Raw genomic sequence first — 20,408 nt, forward strand, 5'->3', positions numbered from 1 at the left:
GCAGCGGCATAAATATTAATAAATGAGCCACTTTAGTTCAAAAAGAAGATAGTGAAACAGCAAGATAGCTTTTCAGGTCCAAAAGGTTAGTCACCTTGTAATGAGATGGTCTTGCATGGAGATTGTTCTAGCTTCCAGACCAGTTTGAGACATTCAAGCATTTGGTTTTCACTTGCTGTCTGAGCCTTTTACTAATGAAACTGTAAAGGGAAAAAAGTCCTTTAAGCTTACAAAGGGTTTGCTAAATTTCAAACACACATGAGTTTAAAGTCATTTAAAAGGAGCAATGAATTTGAACAAGTAAGCCAAGTATTTCCTGATTCTAGATTTTTTTTTTTTAGTAAATTTCATATTTAATTATAAGTTTTGGGGGAACAGGGACCATTAGACAGAGTCAAGCATGTGTTAAGTGAAAGCTGCATGTACTGAATGGTGGATTATAGAATCCTGAATTCATGGCTCCAATGAGGGAGGGTAGGATCATCGATCTTTGATAATAAAGAGGTGAGGTCGGATCATTCATGAGGAGTCATGGTCTGGGTCCAGTTCAGGCTGCTGTGTCCTTGCGAGGCTCAGGTGCCCCTGAGAGGGGATGGACTGGAGATGGTAGAAGTCAGCCCCATGATTTCTTCTACAGCTCTTTGATGGCTAGTTATGAAATTGATCATCACAGAATATGAGAATAATCCAGCCTAGAGTTAACCACTTCTCATTCAGGAGGTAAAAACCAGAACAAAGCATACAGCATTTAAATTGTATCCAGACAGATGTGAGCAAAGGAAACCAGAGCTGGATCTAAGGCAGTGGATCTGATGGGTCCTTTAGTAATTCAGATGTTAGTGACTTCCAACTGAAATAACTAATTGTTGGGCCTGCTGGGCCATTTAGAAACAACCATATGAAATTGGGTTTTTCCCATTCAAAATAAAGAATTGTTTAATAAAGGCCTCTGTAATACCATTTGTTAGTTGACTTTTAATGAGTTCTGTTAAATAAGTGAGAAACCCTTTTTTATTGGCACTCAGGGATTTCTGGTAGTACAGGATTAAAAAACAATGGGACTCAATACATGTGTCAACCTTACTTAAGAAACAAAATTATTTATCCCAGCAGGATGAGGAGTATGATGTTTTCTGGAGGTCAAAAACCAATTTAAGAAGTTGGTGGTGCTTTTTAAGAGGCCAAGAGGAAGAGTCTCTACAGAACTCTGACCTTAACAATACAGGTCGTTCCCAACTTACAAGCAGATTGTGTTCCAAAAATGTTTGACTGTCAGTGACTTGTTTGGCACTTGAACTTCATTTCTCCTGAGAGATGGCAAGACAAGTAGAAGCCATGAGCCCAGTGGCTATAAATAAAGGAGGCAGCTTCGTGCCCCAGTGAGAAAGAAGCCTATACATCCTCGGCTCCGCAGACAGAGCAATAGGCCTGGACATGTTCTGATGAGCTGGCCACTCATGGGAAGAGTATGCAGCTCTTTGAGTAGGACTGAATGAGACTCATTTCTAGCTCTCCCACCTTCCAGCTGCTTGTCTTTCCACAGGTTACCTCTCTGAACCTCAGTTTCCTCATAGCAAACTGCAAAAATGACACCAATTTGCAATGCAAGTTTTTTCTTTTTTTCTCTTGTTTTATGCCGGCCATGTATATCAAGATACATAAAATGATGCTTCAGTTCAGTATGTCCAAACTCTCTTCTTCTAGCCTTGTTGTTGTTCAGTCTCTAAGCCTTGTCCAACTCTTTGCAACCCCATGGACTGCAGCACACTGGGCTCTCTTGTCCTTTACTATCTCCCGAAGTTTGCTCAAATTTATGTACATTGAGTTGGTGATGCTATCTAACCATCTCATCCTCTGCCACTGCCTTCTCCTCCTGCCCTCAATCTTTCCCAGCATCAAGGTCTTTTCCAGTGAGTCATCTCTTCGCATCAGGTGGCCAAATAGTGGAGCTTCAGATTCAGCATCAGTCCTTCCAATGAATAGTCGGGGCTGATTTCCTTTAGGATTGACTGGTTTGATCTTCTTGCTGTCCAAGGGACTCTCAAGAGTCTTCACCAGCACCACAGTTCAAAAACATCAATTCTTTGGCACTCAGCCTTCTTTCTGGTCCAGCTCTCACATCTGTACATGACTACTGGAAAAACCAATAGCTTTGACTAATATGGACCTTTGTCAGCAAAGTGATGTCTCTGCTTTTTAGTATGCTGGCTAGGTTTGTCATAGCTTTTCTTTCAAGGAGCGTCTTTTAATTTCATGACTACAGTCACTGTCGGCAGTGATTTGGGAGCCCAAGAAAATAAAATCTGTCACTACTTCCACTTGTTTCCCTTCTATTTGCCATGAAGTGATGGATCAGATGCCATGATCTTAGTTTTTTTTAATGTTGAGTCTTAAGTCTCTTCCCTGGTGGCTCAGACAATAAAAAATCCGCCTGCAGACTGGAGACCTGGGTTCGATGCCTGGGTTGGGAAGATCCCCTGGAGACGTGAATGGCTACCCACTCCAGGAGACTTGCCTTGGAGAATTCCATGGACAGAGGAGCCTGGTGGGCTAAGTCCTTGGGGTCGCAAAGAGTTGGGCATGACTGAGGGACTTTCACTTTAATCCTCTAGCCTTAATCCTTTTTACCAACTGATTACCATGTCCTGTTGTTTTTACTTTTTAAATCTCTCTGAAATGTTTCTTTTTCCCTCCACCTCCACTGCACTACCCAAGACAGAGCCACCCCATCTCTTTGACCACAAGACCCTTAAATGTGCCCCCGTCTCTCCACGTGGACATTTGACTAAGGGATGCCCTGTTCTTGTTACTGTTCCCCTCTCATCCATTCTTGACAGCTTAAGAGCTCTGTGGAGCTTATTAAAATGCAGATCTGATCCCCTGGGTTCCAGCTTAAAATCATTCAATAGCTTCTCATGGTGCTTTGGATAAAAACCAGTCTCCTTAACTTGAATTTCAAAACCCTGCATTATGTGACCCCTGCCGCCTCCTCCATCCGCATCCATAAGGTCCTTCCTTCCGACTTCACTTGCTGCTGTGCTCACCTGTTGAGGCCCCTTCAAAGTGCCATGCTTGCTCCCTCCTCCATGTCCAGCCATGAAACACGTGGTCCTCTTGCCTTGGAGCAAGGCTCACCTTACTTACCTGGCTAACTGCTACTAACACTTAGGATCTGACTTCACTACCTGCTACCCTCTCTGTATAGGTTGTAGACTAGTCTTGACCCCATAGGTGACTGGGGATCAAGAGCAACCCTCAGTGCTCCCCCTCTCAGAATACTTTGTTGTGATTTCGAGTTGAGTTGTGTAGTTTTCCTTCAGGTTAGAAGGCTAGTGTTGTAGGGGAAGGTGGGGGTAAAGAGTACACAGATTTCAGTTCCACCCTGTATTCACTGGTCAAGTTATCATGTTTATGCCTCCGCATCTGTAAAATAACTCTGCTTGCCTCACGGAGTTAACCCTGAGAATTCAGTAAGACAATACTCTGTGTGTGTGTGTGTGTGTGCACGCGCGCAAATAGACAATAGGTGCATGCATGCTCAGTTGCTCAGCGGTGTCCAGCTCTCTGTGACCCCATGGACTATAGCCCGGTGGGCTCCTGTGTCCGTGAGATTTCCCAGGCAAGAATACTGGAGTGGGTTGCTGTGCTCTCCTCCAGGGGATCGTCCCGACCCACAGATGGATGCCATCCTACATTGGCAGGTGGATTCTTTACCACTGAGCCACCTGGGAAGCCCCGTATATACATATATGTGTGCATATATAAAAGGTTAAAGTGTATTAACTAGTCCATGGAAAATAAGTCTTCGATAAGCTGAGATGCATGCGTAGTGAGTGCTTAGTAGATGTAAACTTCTTCTTGTTGTTTTGTTTTGCTGTTTTAAGCTGACTGTTCCTAAGACAGTTCTACTGGGCATGCACTTTATCGTTTTTTGTTTTTTTTTTTAATGTTCCACTGGCTGAGATTAGAGTCCCAAAAGTAAAAAATGTGAGTACTGTGATTGCTTTCCCATTTGCTCATTTTTTTCCCAGTCTGCATAGGGGTGATGTAAAGATGTACAGTGATGTAGAATGTGGGCAAAGATGATATTCCCAGAGCCTGTTTTCCAGTCAACCCTAGGGGATCTCCTGCCTTATTAGCTGTAGATTCTGCCTCTGCCCACAGTTCCTGCGTCCTTGCCTGTTTCAGACCCCTTCCTGTTAGAGTCACTGTCTGGGCAGGACCAGAGAAGGCACACAGATCAAAGCATTCTCAGGGCTTCCTACTTCAATCTGTAAAAAAAAAAAAAAAAGTGTGTGGTTGGGTGTGTTTTAGATGGAGTCACCAAATAAATTTCAAAGGCAAAACACAAATTAGTACAGCATGAGTTCTGTGACATTTGTTAAAGGTCTTTGGAGAAGATGACAAAACAAGGAACTTCCCACACGCACGGGCCCTGAGCTTTGGTGCAAACATCGCGTGTGAAAAATCAATAAACATGCACCTCGCCACTGAATTTTCTGAGGGTGGACTTATTACCCCTTGTTCCCGGAGAGTCACCAGGCTTTGGAAGAGGTCTTGTCATTGTGATTTTCATATGAGTCACTGGGGCTCTTGCCCCCAGAGGCACTTGGTTATGATTCAGCGTGGAGCACCCTGAAAGGACTCGGCTTCCGGGAGTCCGTGGTGCGGTGGGGGTTGTGGTGGTTCCGCGTTGGCATGAGGCTTAATTGACACCTTTGATGTAGCCTAAGACAGAACCCGCACCTCCCACTGCTGCCTGGAAGACGTCAGCCTTACGCAGGAAAGGCATCTGCTGATGAATCCTGCCTCTCATTCAGCCTGCTCTGGGAGCAGCCTTAGCCATCCTTAACTAATCCAGCCGCTTCCCTCTTCCTCCCTCCGCGGTGCTGGGTTTAGTGCTGAGAAGGGATCTCGCTCTTGCTCTTGTCAGGTTAGCCACTGAGACTGTGTCCATGTTAGAACTCATAGAAGGTAAGTTAAATGCATGATCGCTCTCTCCCTCATGGAAAAATGTTGATGTTGCACCCTGGAGAATGTGTGCCTCTCACTGCTAACCCGACTTCCTGGGCTGTGGATGTAAAACATGTAACAAAAGAAAAGTTGACATTTTTATAGGTGGAATAGTGGCGACTTGATACATCCTTGTAGAGTCATGTCTTTAAGTGTTTTGTCAGTTTAGAGGGACTGCTACAAAGAGGAAAGGATGACTTACTTGAGTTCTGTGACTTTGACTCAGTCTAGGGATAATGTGTAGCGGTCTAGAGAGACAGGTTGATTCTGGTGATTTAAACCTGTTTAAAAAGGGAAAAAACAAAACAAAACAGTTTTCTCTTCAACAGCAGGACAAACTAACTGTGAGGAGTTTCTGAGTGTCTGTGCCAATTACTTCGTCCTGCTGGAGTCAGGTCCTTTCCAGTTAGGCTGGGGGGTGTACAGGGCACAGGTGGACGCAGGAACTTAACTTGAATTGAGTTCTTAACTCTTAAAAAGACAGCAGTCTGCTTTCACAGGTCACTGGGAATATTGCTTATGAGCTGTGCTAATACTTACTTCCACTGGCTTGTACTAGGAAGCTAAACTATTAAGCATGAATTCCATTGAAAAATGTCTCAGAATCACATGCCTAAGATCTCTGTGGACACAGTTAAAAGCATCATTAATAAATCATCAGAAAAGTTGTGCAAAGTACCTTTTTTTTTCTATGTAACCTGCTGCTATATTTAACACAGGATTCACAAAACAAGTGAATTTCTGAAGAAGGTTTCTCCCTGAAGCTAGTGTTCAGAACTGTAGATAAAAAGGTGTCTGGAATTTTAGCAAATGCCCCTCTTTAATTGTTTGTTGCTCTGTGAAGCTGATTCGTCAGGAGAATTATTTAATAAGCCATTTTTTTTCTCTCTGTGATTCTCTGTGCTTCCAGTTAATGGAACCCCGGGTAGTCAGCTCTCTACTCCGCGCTCGGGCAAGTCTCCCAGCCCGTCACCCACCAGCCCCGGAAGCCTGCGGAAGCAGAGGGTAAGAGAATAAGCGAGCTCCTCGTTTAAGACCTGTCCGCGTCTTGGTGCAGATGGCACAGTGCCAGCAAATAGCCCTCTCGAGTTAGGGCTGCTTGTCTCTAAGGAAGAACCAGGTGAGGGCAGGAGGTGACCAACAGTGGGTCGCTGGTTTTGGCTCTGGTTTCTCTTAGCTAGGACTTGGGACCTTAAGTTTCCCAGTAAAAATTGTCCTGATCTTCATTCCAAGAACAGACAGTTGCTGCTTCACTTTTAAACACTTTTCTCTTTTTGTCCGGAACGCACAAAGATTTTAATGGCACTGGTTTGTAAACTTCCTGGGCTGTAAGGATTTTCACTGGAGGCCTGATCGCTGGTCACCAGCCTTCCTTAAGAAGGGAAAGTGCCTGGTTTGGAGGGTAGGTGGGCCCTGGCGGGACTTGCTTTATGGCAGAGGATGGTGATCCAGAGCCACTGAGGGTCTGTGCTGCACAGATGGGTACGTGTGACCTGTGTTTTTGTGAATGAAACCCACACTGAGCACCTTCTCTTTCATCACGACCTGCATGTTTTTGTAGCTTCTTGTGTAATAATGGAGATGTTGATTGAGTTTGGAGATCAGAGTCAAAAGCTACCGAAAATGGTGTTAGTTTCCCCATTGCTAAGGGAGAGGCTGGGGGTTAGCTCTTCTTTCTGGATGGGTGAGCTGCTGTTTGGATCCGCTCACAACCTGATTTAATTTTCCAGTAGGATCAAGGCAAGAATAAAAGTAGTGGGATAGGGAAGAGGCAGATGGTACAGTGGAGGCAACAGGGGGCCTTTCAGTGTCCTGATTTCACAGGCAAGTGGGGAGGGATGTGTACTTATAGGAGCTCTGAGGATGCTGTTCCCTGGACATTTTAATAAGTGAGCGCTCCTTGACAACTTTTGAACTCAAACCTGGATTCTTGAATTTGGTCTCTTGTCCTGTGTGCTTTAAAATGAGACTTCTACATTGCATACATTTACACTGCCTCCGAGAGGGAAGCACCCCTTTGCAAGCCTCCTGCCAAGGTTGTGTTCACACACCCACCTAAAGTGGTGGGCAGGGGACCTGAGTCAACCCCTAATCGTTTGGAGGCTGGCCCGCCAACATAGCAGGTTGTATCATCCTGCTCCGCTGACCCTCTGAATGTCAGCTCTGCCTCGTTTAGATGATGCAGTGAGGCCTGGAGCTGGGCACCAGTTCCTCTACTAAATGGCTGTGTTATCGTAGGTAAGTCTGCGGTCCTCTCCACACCCCAGTCAAAAAACAAAACAAAAGACTCTTTCCAGATAGAAAACGTTATCATTACTCCAATTCCATCTGAGTGCAATACCTATGCTTTCTTCTTGGTCACAGTATAATTTGGCATTTTAAAGTATAGAGATCATTAGTGACCTACTAGAAGAAGAAAGGTCCAGATTCACTTAATCTCCCAGATGTCTGTGGTTGAGTGGAGGAAGGGGTAATGAGTGGTTCTTTTCTCATAAATGTTCCCCAGCAAGGCCCCCGTCTATAGGGGCAAGCCATTAGAAATAGGACAGGGACTTACTTTCCTGGTGGTCCAGTGGTTAAGACTCCATGCACCCAATGCAGAGAGCATGGGTTCAATGCCTGGCTGGGGAACTAAGATCCTGTATGCCCCACAGCAAGGCCAAATAATAAAATAAAAGTAAACTTCTAATTTAAAAAACAATAGGTCGGATGGGGCCCTCTCACATAGAACAGTCTCTCTTTTGAAGTGTATACTCTGGAGAGTATACCTGGCATTGAAATCTCTCGTCATCCTCTGGACTAATTACATTAGATTCAGGATTCAGCTTGTGCTTAGCTGTTGAGGTTAGATTAGTGTTTGAGACTCCCTGCCAGCAACCTGAGCGTCTCTCCTGCTGGCTATATGGAGGAGACTTCCATCTTGGGGACATAAAACGCTTGGCACAGCTGTCCATTTGTTGGCAAATGAGGTTAGAATGTGCAGCTTCTTCCCTCTGTATTCCCTACTTCACTACGACTGTGTCCAACTGAGGCAGAAAATTTCCATCCAGCTCCGAGCAGCTGTGTGGCCGGTGGCTTATGTAATTAACACTGCCAGCGCTTGGGAAGTAATTATAAGGGATGGTCCTCTTAGAGAGTCTTCATTTTGTCGTTTAAGCTACCAACGCCAGCCCCGTACTTGAGAGGGACAAAACAATCCCATTTGTTTTAAGGAGACAAAGGTTTATCATCATCTGAAAACAGTTATTAAGCACATGTTGTGAGCAGAGCACGAGATAGTTTAGAGATGGTTTAGTTTCCAGGCTTTTGAATTTAGGCCATAAATGAACATCCTCCATCCATGTACCATGTCAACGAGTGGAAACATTCCCAGCTGCTTTAGTGAGAGGCGCTTTCATCTTGGTGTGGAGGCAACTACATCAAATAATCCCTCCCAGTTAAAATGAGCCTAGAATATCCCTAAAAACCGATCCTGTTTCAAATTTGGTTAATATTCTTCTCAAATGGTTGGCTGTACTCCTATGCAGGAAATACTGAAATAAGTGAAAGATGGCAAGTGCTAAAAGAAGACACTTCAAAGAATAAATATAACTCTTTTTATTGCAAATTGGAAAACAGTAGCTACTTCTATTTTTCCTTCTGTGTTGCCTAGCAACATGGCCAGGAAAATGAGTTGGCTGCTTCTCTCGCCAACACACAGACTCACACACACACTCTCACACACTCACACACACACTCTCACACATTCACACTTCCTACCTCATTTTGAAACACAGGAATGTAAGTTGCTTTTTTTTAAGGATTGTTGAGACATTGACTGCTTTTTCACAAATAAAAAAAACCTATATTTTTATTTATATCATTTATGATGGTTTAATCAGCTTTTTTTCCTTCCCTTAAAATTACATTTTGTTACCTCCTTCCGTATTTTAGAATAGTCCTATACAATAGGAATCTGCACGCCAGATACTTTTCTTGATGAAAACCCCGATGGCAGTGTACCGAGTTACTGTCCTATTTTTCCTAAACACTGTCATTTAAATTGCTGTCTAGAAGTGTTTGGTCACAGAAGCAGATCCTGGAGGATCTCTTCTATCCATGAACTTTCTGGGGTCTCATTCCTTAATACATTAGGAAGAAACGTGTTACATTGTGTAGGTCGAATGAAGCTCCCCATTATACTCCCACATGGCTGACTTTTGTAGATTATCTGATCAGTCAGATGATGTGAGGAGTGGGTGGTTCAAATTAGAAAGGAAGCCAGGATTCTAGACACTCTCTGCAGATATGAGCTGGTTGCCTGGCGACCAACAGAAGGATCTTGTAGCAGAAGGAGGCGGAGGGAAGAAGAGGGGAGGTGACGGGTGAGCCTTTGGGTAACCAGGAAGAACTTTGGGAAGGGAGCAAGGAGGTCAAGTTCGCATTCTTTCTGTCTTCCAAACATAATTGTTTTGAAAACACAGTGTTTATTGGGTGTATGCAGTACCCAAATGCAACCTTTGGGTTGCTGCTATGGGACCGGAATTTGCTGAATGCCCGCTGGGGCTCCTAATCAATTATTGTGTGAGGTAAGCATGTTCCTCTTCTTCCCAGAATGGGATGGAAGTGTTTGAGGAAGAATTGCCTTGACACATAGTAGCAGGGTGGCTCTGACAGACCTCGGGCTATAGAACTCAACTGCACACAAAGGAAGGCGAAAGCTCATGAGCAGCTCAAGCCAAGAAGGCAAAATAGCATCCTTTGCATATGTTTAGATGGCTTCTCAGCTATGATCTTTCCTCTTATCCAAATGTGGTGACTTTAGAAGGTCTAATGACATTAGAAACCAAGGATGCCTATTCGGTGTTGCTCCACTCCTGAGAGAGCCACAGGGCACCTAAGAAACCCAAGTAAACAAATCTGTACCGCCCTTCGTCTTACAGGACCTGTATCGCCCCCTCTCTTCGGATGATTTGGATTCAGTAGGAGACTCAGTGTAAAAGAGACAATGGAGCAGTGTATATGGTTTGTGGTTGGGTGAAGGTTTCACGTTTCCTAAGCAAAAGTCTAACAGCAAAATACACAAAAGAGTTTTGCATACCTTGAAATGATAAACCCCAAATCATATAAAAGGAAATATCCAGGCATTTCATATTAATCCTTGAAGGAGATTATTTTTTTTTTCCTATTGAGGAGATTTGATTAATTTGATTGAGGAGACTGAACACAAGTGGGCTCAATTGGTGAGGCTTTTGTGCCAGACCTGGCTCTAGATGAATTTCATATATGGGCCCGATCTTAGTGTCAGAACACACTAATGGTGTAGCAAGACAGAGTCATAATTTCTTTAGATGGGGTTTTCTTTTTAATCAGAAGAAGACATGTAGATACAATTTTTCTGTACCTTTCTGTGCAGATTTTCTGGCCAAGCAGGTTAAAATGGCACTAAGGAGACATTTTCTCCTAAAGTTATATAGTCTTCGTAAAATTTGGATTGCTGATTTTTAAAGTACTTTTATTGCAAATTAATACAAGTATTCGATTAGAGTTTTTTTTCTTCCTAGACAATATTCAGAGCTACTTATCATACTCCTCATATGTGGATTAACATATGAGGAGAAACTGTCATGTGAAATATACAACTCATGAAGACTTACATTAAGCATTAGGAGCTTTATTTTTGTTGTTAAAAGTAAATTTTACTCTTTATACTTATCTTTCATTGAAAGCAGCATAAGCATAGATTAAACATGAAGAACTTGTTTAATGGCATTACTATAAATTATATAATTCCTCCTTACAATCATGTATGCAATTTTTCAAATGTATAAAGGCTGAAGTTATGAAATTTTTTTTTTTTAAACATATAGACCTAAAAAAAATGTGTCTGGACTTCTTCCGAAAAACCAATTTGAAAAGCAAAAATTCTCTTAAACAGTACTATATAAATCAGGTCCCAAATAGCCAAATCTCTATTTGGATACATTCTGGATCTTACTGGTATTTTGGAAATTTTCATATGCAAAACTCCTTCGTGTTAAACTAAGTCTATGATTATAACCCATTGTTAAGCATTAACCTACTAATTCTGCTTTCCTAGTCCTCTATTTAAAAATTATAGTCAGCTTTGCTTAAACATAAAACATTTATTTTTAAAGCTGAATGTTAAGAATGAATTTAATGTGTATGGTCTGTTGTATTTAAGCCATGACCTAGTGATCATTTAGTTTTACTAGTTCAGACACTAACTATTTAAGACTTGTGTAGCATGGTTTTGCTATTTCACAGGCTTGACATATCTCAGTAGGTGATAAATTCACAATGAATGATGCCATTTGGAGGTTTTCACTTGGTTTTTTCCCCAAAATTTTACTTGAAAATTGAATTTAAAAACAAAATGTTTTATTCAAGATGGAGAGAAATTAAGTTGTCATATAATGTTTTAAATGCTATCAATTTATCTCCTTGATAAATTGCTCAACTATCAAATTTTACCATCTGGTTTATAGTTACATATGCTACTATCTCACTTTCCAAGTGAATAAAATATTCCAACCATAAGAAGAAGAATATTTTTTAAAAAGTCCAGGCAACCTAACAGCATTTGAAAATTTAGCCTTGTAATAATTAGTGCCTTATTATCCTTTCTGTTGGAGAGAAAGACACTTCTCTGGCAGGTTATTTGAGAACCGCAAGCCGAACCATTCCATCTTGAAAGAACAGTTCATAATAATACCTGTTCCAGACTTCAGGTTTTAAAACTGTTTCCAATAGAAATTGTGAACAGAGACTCCTGCTGAGATCAAAAGACTGCTTTGTTTTAGCTGAAACAGTAAACATCTGTGAGGTTGCCTGTGCTGGTGTCTGTTCTAGTTATGTCTTCGTAAAATGCATTACTTAATACAGTTGAGTCCATAAAAGATTAGTATGTATTTGACTGAACTGTCAAAAACGCAAAGAAAGCAATGGAACAGTTACCTTAAATCTGGTGGGGGTCAGATAGTCCAGAACAAAAATAAATTCTAGTAATTTTAACTTCCCTGAACTGTCAATCTTTTGGACAGCTACTGCTTAGAAAGGTCCAATAAACGCTATTTGTTCTGGGTAAGTGGCAGATATCGCCAACTGATATGAAGCCCAGGGCTTTGTTTAGACACGGCAAAAAGGAACTGGACTTGTGCTAATTGCCGATAGATATCATGGCCAACTTTCCATTCAAGCGGTTCTGAGGGAAATGCTATTCCACAGCATTTAATCTTTTGAACATATGACTTTTATTAAAGGACTGTTCAGAGGCAATATATATCATTTACTTTTTGAAACTAAAATCCCTCAGAGATTGAAACAGCACACCATTTATAGACTTTGAAATCTCTTTCTATGCAGAGCATAATTCCATTATACTAAAACAGAAATATATATGAAAAAATCCTTAGCATCAAACTAGATGTTTTCAGTTTTTTTGGTGGAACTGAATTGATGATTTATAGGCACTTAAGATTTACTTACTTACAGAATTCTTTTTAGAATATTAGACACTGAAATTTTAAATTGTTCTCCTGGGCAGAAGAGACCTCCAGAAAAAACAATGCATTTTTGTCCTTATGGTAAACCTGAAATGTTCTGTGAAGACACTGCGCTCTAGGTAACAGTTTGATACTTTTTTTCATTTGCACTTATTTTTTTTCCTTTAGTTATCATAGAGAACAATGTAATAAATATACTCCTGCTTTTAGCATTTTAGAAAGGCAAATCCTAATCATTTATCAAGTATAAACTTCATTGTGAACTCAAAAGACTGGTTCTGAAAGCCACATGGTTTATTTCTTCTTTGTCTTGCTTAATTTGGTGGGGGTGGGATGGGGCAGAAATTTCCATGTTTTCATACTGTCGTAGACTTTTAAGAAGTTTCAGGTCCACCCATTTACACACACCCCTGTGTTCTTAAATTGGCTCATCTAAATATTTTAAAAAATCAAGTATCTTCTAAAAATATTTTGAACCAGCATTCAATTGCCATATGGGTTCCCTGTGTTAACCAGCAGAGGTTTTGGTTACATCCAATGTAAATCTATACATGATTTTTTTTTTCATTTAAAAGCAATGAAATCTAAAAATCACGTGTCTTAAAACAAATTAATATATAGAATAATATCCTTGAAAAATAATTCCATACATTTTAGCTATTGAACTACTAAATTTTTTATATGTGGCATGTATCTACCCAGGTGTGTAGGCATTCATATAAATTTGCAAGGGTCAGTGTGTAAATGGGTGTGCTTATGTAAGTATTGTGTATATTTATAGACCATGAATAGTAAAGTTTGGTATTTGTGACACAGCCTTGTAAGTTACTGGCTCTTGTGGAATTGTATGTAAAACCTTTGTGTCATAAATCATTACACATGACATATTAATTGGGGCATATTTAAGTTCAAAGGTAGTTTGCTAAACTAGCATGGCAAAATGGTTCCAAATAATAGGCAGATGTACTGATTTAAACGATTTGGAAACCAGATAAACGAACAAAAAATTTCAAATTCAGACAAATTCAGTGTTTTATTAACTATTAAATATAAGCATTCATTAATGCTTATATTGTTGTGACTTGATAGTCTAATGTGTATGATATATGGCAATTGTCAATCAATATTCATTAAAAAAGCTGATTTATAGGGTTGTGAGTAGCTGGGTATTGTACTGAAACATGAATAGAAGAAAATCCAAACTATATTTGATTTGAACTAAGTTTCATAACAAAGCCAGATAACCTATAAGGCAGGTCTGTATGTTCTTTCAAACATGATTCAAAACTGTTAATGTATTTTCAGTAGTAACCTTACTATACTTGCCATGTGTGTATATATCTATATAAATATATACACACTTGAAACTGTTAACTGAGTGAATATACTATATATGCATACATTGTCTATTTATGCATATTTGCATTAGCCTGATTAGCATCTCTAATTGTGCATGTCAGTAACAACAGTATCCCACAGAAGTGTAGTGTGAAAATTAGAGATATATTGAATTCAATATACCAGTTGCCTGATGCAGTTTGTTATACTGTCAGCTGAAAAATACTTGTAATTTTGTACCTGTAACGCATGTGGAAAAGATAGGAAATCTGAGGCCCTAGCTATAATTTTTCAGGGTGCATGATATATAGTGTCTTTAAAATGTGGTTCGTTTTAGTAAATATGATGGATAAATTCCAAGATAGTATAAATGATGCATGTAATACATGGGTGTTTATATTATATATGGCCACAAAATGGTTTTGAAGCTAGGGTAGAAGGTATCTGAAAGGTCATAGACAAAGAACTATGAAATTTAATTTTCTTGTGATTTTTCTTTGAGTTTATATTCATCAACAAGCAAGGAATCAAGTTTATTCTCAGAACATTTAACTTCAAAATACACTATGAATGTTGCAAATTTGGATAAAATTTTTATAAAGAGGTTGATATATTTCCTGCTTACATTTTGAGTTGCCTGGATATGTATTCTCTTAAAAAAGAGCATTTGGTGTTAAAATGTTTTAAACAGCAACAGGTTTTAAAACTTCGTCTGTTGAGGCCATCAGCAGGGCTTTATAGAGTGAAATGCTGAAATGTTTCCTTGAGCTCCCCGGTTTTGAAAGCTCCATCACTGTGCTGTGGTTTCATTGTACAATGTTGTACTTTGTGTTTCACACTGGACCGTGTTACTCCTCTCAATGTTGTTACGCTTACCCCTTAGAATAACTACATAATAAACAGGAAAAACTGCCTGTGTTGTTCAGTGATTTTCTTTCAGAAAACTTGGTAAGTAGACGCTGAAAATGAAATGACTGTGTGGAGTAAGGTTTACCTTCATTATCATATTTATGGTGTTTGGTGACGAGATTAGCATCAGTAGGTGAGACTTAAGAGACTGCCGAGTGACAGCGCGTGACATCCAAAGTATCAGATACGGACAGTAACAGTGAAATAAGACTATCTGGCGAAGAACTCTGATTTACTTGGATATAGTAAAATCATTCCTTTCCTCTCAGGTTTGCCTTAAGAGTGAATATATCAAACAAATTGGCAACTGTTTCTCTTGAAAAAAAAAAAGAAATTTTAAATATACTTTCTCCTAGGCATGAAGGCATTTTTCCCAAGGTTGCCTAACTTGCAGGGGGAAAAATGTGTATGTGTATATAGGTACATGTGTGTGTGAAAGTTATTTTAAAAGCACCAAATGATATTATATATTTATTATAAATAAATATATAATGTTTTATTATATGTTTATATAATATAAAAGTTAAATAACTATAATAAATACATAATAAAATACTTGATTGCCCAACTTTAATATAGAATTAAAACCAATAATCTATTTCATTCATATTATGATATTCTACATAATATGATATTCTAGTTGGAAAAAATTATTTACATTAAAATTATTATAGAAGTCTGAAATTCTATATAAGTTTTAAATCTAACACACTTTTACTAGGTTCATTTTAACTTTGAAAGTATAATTTGCTTTAATTGGTTCTCTTTATTATTTCCATGGACACCAAATATAGTGGATGCTGAACACAGTAATGGGTACAACTGGAAGGAATGTTTGAAAGTGAAAGTGAAGTCACTCAGTTGTGTCCAACTCTGCGACCCCATGGACTGTAGGCCACCAGGCTCCTCTGTCCATGGGATTTTCCAGGCAAGAGTACTGGAGTGGGGTGCCATTGCCTTCTCCAGAGGATCTTCCCAACCCAGGGATCGAACTCAGGTCTCCCACGTTACAGGCAGACACTTTACCGTCTGAACCACTAGGGAAGTCCCACTTTCACTTTACAAATGTATAAAATTCCAAATTGTGCTTTACTTTCTGAATATAGAGTTTAAAATAAAATGGAGCATGTGCCTGAAAAAGTAGTGACTAGCTTCCTTCTTTGGGAGAAGGCAGTGGCACCCCACTCCAGTACTCTTGCCTGGAAAATCCCATGGATGGAGGAGCCTGGTGGGCTGCAGTCATGGGGTCGCTAAGAGTCGGACACGACTGAGTGACTTCACTTTCACTTTTCACTTTCATGCATTGGAGAAGGAAATGGCAACCCACTCCAGTGTTCTTGCCTGGAGAATCCCAGGGATGGGGGAGCCTGGTGGACTGCCATCTATGGGGTCGCACAGAGTCAGACACGACTGAAGCGACTTCGCAGCAGCAGCAGCTTCCTTCTTTACAGGCTGGGGATCCAAACTGAGGAGTAAATCATGGAGGGAATTATTGAGAGGATATAAACTAGATGGCTTCTTGGTCCCCCTTCAAACGGTGATCTCACAGAGTGTCCCTTCTAAGAGGAGACCCGGTGCCAGCCAAGACAAATGGTTGAGATTCGGAGTGTATAGATCCTGGCTTTAAGTGAGCATGATGACTAGCAGCTAAACAGCAGAGGCAGAGCAGACTGCCCTACAGAGTCATAACTAAATACATTTACTTTTGATATCTTGGCTCCCGTGGTTTCGCTGTCATGGATTTAATGTCAATATTCTCATTTTCTTTTTCTCTTCCTCTAAGTAAACCAATTTCATGAATACCAGTTCTATAGTCTTTTAAAAACTTTGTTTATAATAAGCTTTTATATGTTTCACTGTTCATTCTGAGTTATGCACATGGTTGCCTGTGCCATAAACGTTAGGTTTAAACATTTTATGGAGAATGCAGACAAAGGAATTTGGGAAAAGAAATTTCTTTTGTGCCTTGTTTCAAGTAATAGAGCCTTATTAATTATTGCATATTGATGTCATCAACTTATTGTTCTTTACCCACTTGCAAAGTAAATGTATGATTTTTCTGTATGCACACACAGTCCCTTGGGTCTCAAGCTCTCTACACCAAGATTATGAATTAATTTTGCTACATGAGGTCATCTTTAGAGATTCTACAGACCTCAAGTCAGGATCACCAAGACAATTATAAGAGTTTGTTAACTGTTGGTTGTGTTTCCTTTATAAAATTGATCCAGTTGATGTTTAAATATTATATTGCCATTTTCCAAAAAAAAAATTACCAGAGTAATAACCATATCCCAAGACAAAATGTGAAATGTTAATAATACAATTATCAAGACCGAGCTAAAGTTATCTTGTGAAATTTTTCTCCCTTGCTTACATCAGTCGGATCGATTGGATATTTCTGTAATCTTTATTTGGTGTGGACCCCACCTGAGTAACACCAATAATATGAATACAAATGGCAGGAGTAACTCATACCGTTTGTATTTGAAATGAACTTTTCTATCACATAGTCATCAGATACATCTTGGTAAAATGTGGTTAGAACTGTTATGTCAGCTTTCTCACTTACTTCAAAAAGTGTGATATGTTCTCCATCTGTTATATGATCCCAAGCTAAATAGCTACACTTCGGATGTGTTCTTACTTAGGGCAGAGCTTTTATGAAGGTGTGCCATAAAAGCATCCAGGTGCCAGTGACCTGTCCACCTGGTTCCCATTAAATCCGCTTCGAGGTGATGACATTTCAGATGTCACAGTATCTCTTAGAGCAGCTAATTGCATTAAATTATAAAATAACTGTGTTTTTCACTGTACACCATATGCCTTGGAATTAGCAAACTGAAGCAAACACAAAATCTTATGATCATGTATACTATGAAATGGTTTATGTTCTCTGAAAAAAAATAGTAAATTGATTTCATTTGTAAGCATGGCAAAATATAAGTGGACTCTTCAGCTCTATGTAGGTCATAAAGACTGGTTCATCTCATTGGGTTAATTCTAAAGAACATGAACTACACATTTCCCCTGTATTAGGTTCAAAATCCTTCAATCAGACTTAGGGCAATAATCAAAATGTTCGCAGTCTGTCTAAGGTAGTATATTTAGGAGTAGTGACGAGGGTACATAGAGGGCCATGATGATTACTGAATGGCTTCAACCGAGAGAGTGCAGTATGTTAGGTAATAAAGTGAGAATCCAGAAGATAACAGGCTGGAAGGATAGGAATGTAATAAATTCGACATTAACATGAATAATTGAGAAGTCTGAGACTCGACCCAAAATACTAACCTTTCAAATACAGAATATGGAAATCTGACACCGTATAGGCTTAAAAGGTATGTTGTTACCTGTAAGCCAATATGATCTTAAAGTGCATTGGTATTCTATTCACAAAGAAGAAAACACTACCCTTCTCTGTTCTGTGTTGGTCAGGGCACACCTAGAATATTTCATTTGCTTTGAGCACCAGCATTAACCAGAGATATTAACAAATGGAGGATCAAGGGGTCATGGGGTCCTGTTTTACGGCAAATAACCAGAGAGACTGGGATTATTGAAATGGAAAAAGAGAAGACACAGAAGGGGTTCAGTGGCCCTTTCCAAATTTTGGAAGCCTTGTCCTATTGGGAAATGCACTGTCCTGGGTGGCTTCAGAGGTGCGAGAGTAGAATGACAAACGGGAAGTGGAAAGGGGCATCATTGGAACATAACTCACCTTATTAACAGTCAGCGGGCTGCCTCCGGGAACAACGGGCTCAGTGCTGGAGCTGTTTGCACAGAGGCCATTTGACCCTGTGGCTGGGATTTTTATAGTGGGCATTTGGTCTCTTAAAGTAGGATAGAAGAGGTAATATTTAAGGTCCATTTCAGTTCTGCAATTCTTTGAATCCATGAATGGTCATTGTCTTGGAAAGGTGTATAAGGTTTAACCACTTTACTTCTTTGAGGAAAAGCAGAAGTAACGAGAAATTGAACACATTTATTTTACTGTATTTGAGCACAGTGAACAAAATGAGAACTTTCCATTTTTAGAGTACCGTATTTGTAATTAAATGTTCTCTTACAACTGTTTGTTACCTTCAGATAGCATGAAATTTGAAATGACCTGGACTACATTTCGAGAAGTAAAGTTGAAAATAAGCAATTTTAAGCATAAGCAGACTTGTGTTAACCCTACTTTTTTTTTAAACCAGAGCCTAAAACCTTGAGGGGTTTTGTTCATAAGGCAGAGAAAAACACAGCTGGCACTGTAGCAAGCGTTCAGGGCATCAGGCAATTGGTGGCATTGTTGAAAATGTAATTCATTAGTTGATAAGGCAGTTTAGTGAATAATATCCAGCAAGTGTATTAAACATTACAGTTGAAAAGAATGCTTTCACATTATTTGGGTGAGTGTTCTGTGTTGAGTGTCTGGTGTTCTTATTAAAAGAACAAGATTTTGGAATCGAGTCCATAAGTTGTAGGCATATTTGCTAGGAAATACACTACTAGTCTATTAATTTGAATGCTTGATTCTGAAAGAATGTGTCTTTGTATTCTAAAACACCATATGATGGGACAGCACCTGCCATCCCAAACCACAATGTGTCTGCATTATTAAACACCATTTGTGATGCTGCTGGAAGAAATTCAAGGATTGAAAGGCTCAGAAGAGAAACTCTACATTGTAAACATTTCTTTACTGTTTTTCTGCTTGGAACAGGATTATGTCTACAGCAAAAGCAGTGACCCCAGGGATAAAAGATCTCCCTGTTCTGGAAAACACACCTTCCCCTCAAATGTGGTAGCACTAATGTTTCTTTTCTCCAGACCTTGACCTTGTAAATTTGCCTTGTTTCAACCTCCTATTCCAATAGTATAAATACAAGGTTTTCACAAACAGACATTCATAAATGAGCGCGCCCAGAGGCTCATACATTCACAGTGCCTTGGACAGAGTTGGCTGTGGCTACAGTTAGTGGCAGAGCCATCTGACAGGGTCACGGTCTGAATCCCTCTTTCTGACCTGACAGAGGACGAATGGGCGCTGCTGGCCACAAGGGGAGGTTGAGTGAGAGAGGATGGAAACAGCTCAAGTCACCAGGCTAGGCTGATGGATGGGGGATTCTTACGATCCTGGAAAATAAAGGGCACACGACCCAGACTACCACCAAACTTCTAGAATAATCACAAAACTTCTAGACTAACCACCAAACTTCCAGAGTAACCACCAAACTTCCAGAAAGTCTCATGAGGAAGCAGATCTGTCATGGCTGTGAGTTTAACTTTCGTCCCCATTATGGCAGCTGTCAGCTTTGATGAGCTTGTCCCATGGAACACGGTCATCCAAACACACCCCCGGGGAATGCTGTGCAGTTGACCTAAATGGCCCTGCAGTGACTGAAGTAGCATTTGCCCAGTTATATTCATCCTTTGGGTGAAAACTAAAGTCTCTGAATTTCCCATGCAAGGTCTGTTAGGCACAATGACTGTATGTAAAACTCTTCCTTCCGGCTTTGTGCACACTTAAGGCTGGAGGGCATGGGGAGGAGGTTGAAGGGAGACAGGTAAGCAGAGGAAAAGTAGGTCAACACTGCTTCTCGCCACTTCATTATTAATTCAGCTACAGATTCTCTCTCCCTTCTCTCTGCTCCACAG

The 20,408-nt window shown here is 40.1% G+C and overlaps 1 protein-coding gene across 2 annotated transcripts in view; it reads left to right on the top strand.

Annotated features, from left to right (window-relative positions):
* DCLK1 (doublecortin like kinase 1) overlaps nucleotides 1-20,408 on the top strand; it is a 352,660-nt gene that overhangs the window by 262,772 nt on the left and 69,480 nt on the right. The window contains exons 6-7 of one of the 2 annotated variants that reach the window (XM_055542367.1): nucleotides 5,924-6,018; nucleotides 9,936-15,180. In XM_055542367.1, the coding sequence (XP_055398342.1) occupies nucleotides 5,924-6,018; nucleotides 9,936-9,992 (152 nt within the window). In that variant the 3' untranslated portion in view covers nucleotides 9,993-15,180. Of the gene's footprint in view, nucleotides 1-5,923; nucleotides 6,019-9,935; nucleotides 15,181-20,408 lie in introns of those variants that run through there. The other variant, XM_055542366.1, reaches the window with a different exon arrangement.

The sequence above is a fragment of the Bubalus kerabau genome, chromosome 12, assembly GCF_029407905.1.
Source record: "Bubalus kerabau isolate K-KA32 ecotype Philippines breed swamp buffalo chromosome 12, PCC_UOA_SB_1v2, whole genome shotgun sequence".
NCBI classification, from domain to species: domain Eukaryota; kingdom Metazoa; phylum Chordata; class Mammalia; order Artiodactyla; family Bovidae; genus Bubalus; species Bubalus kerabau.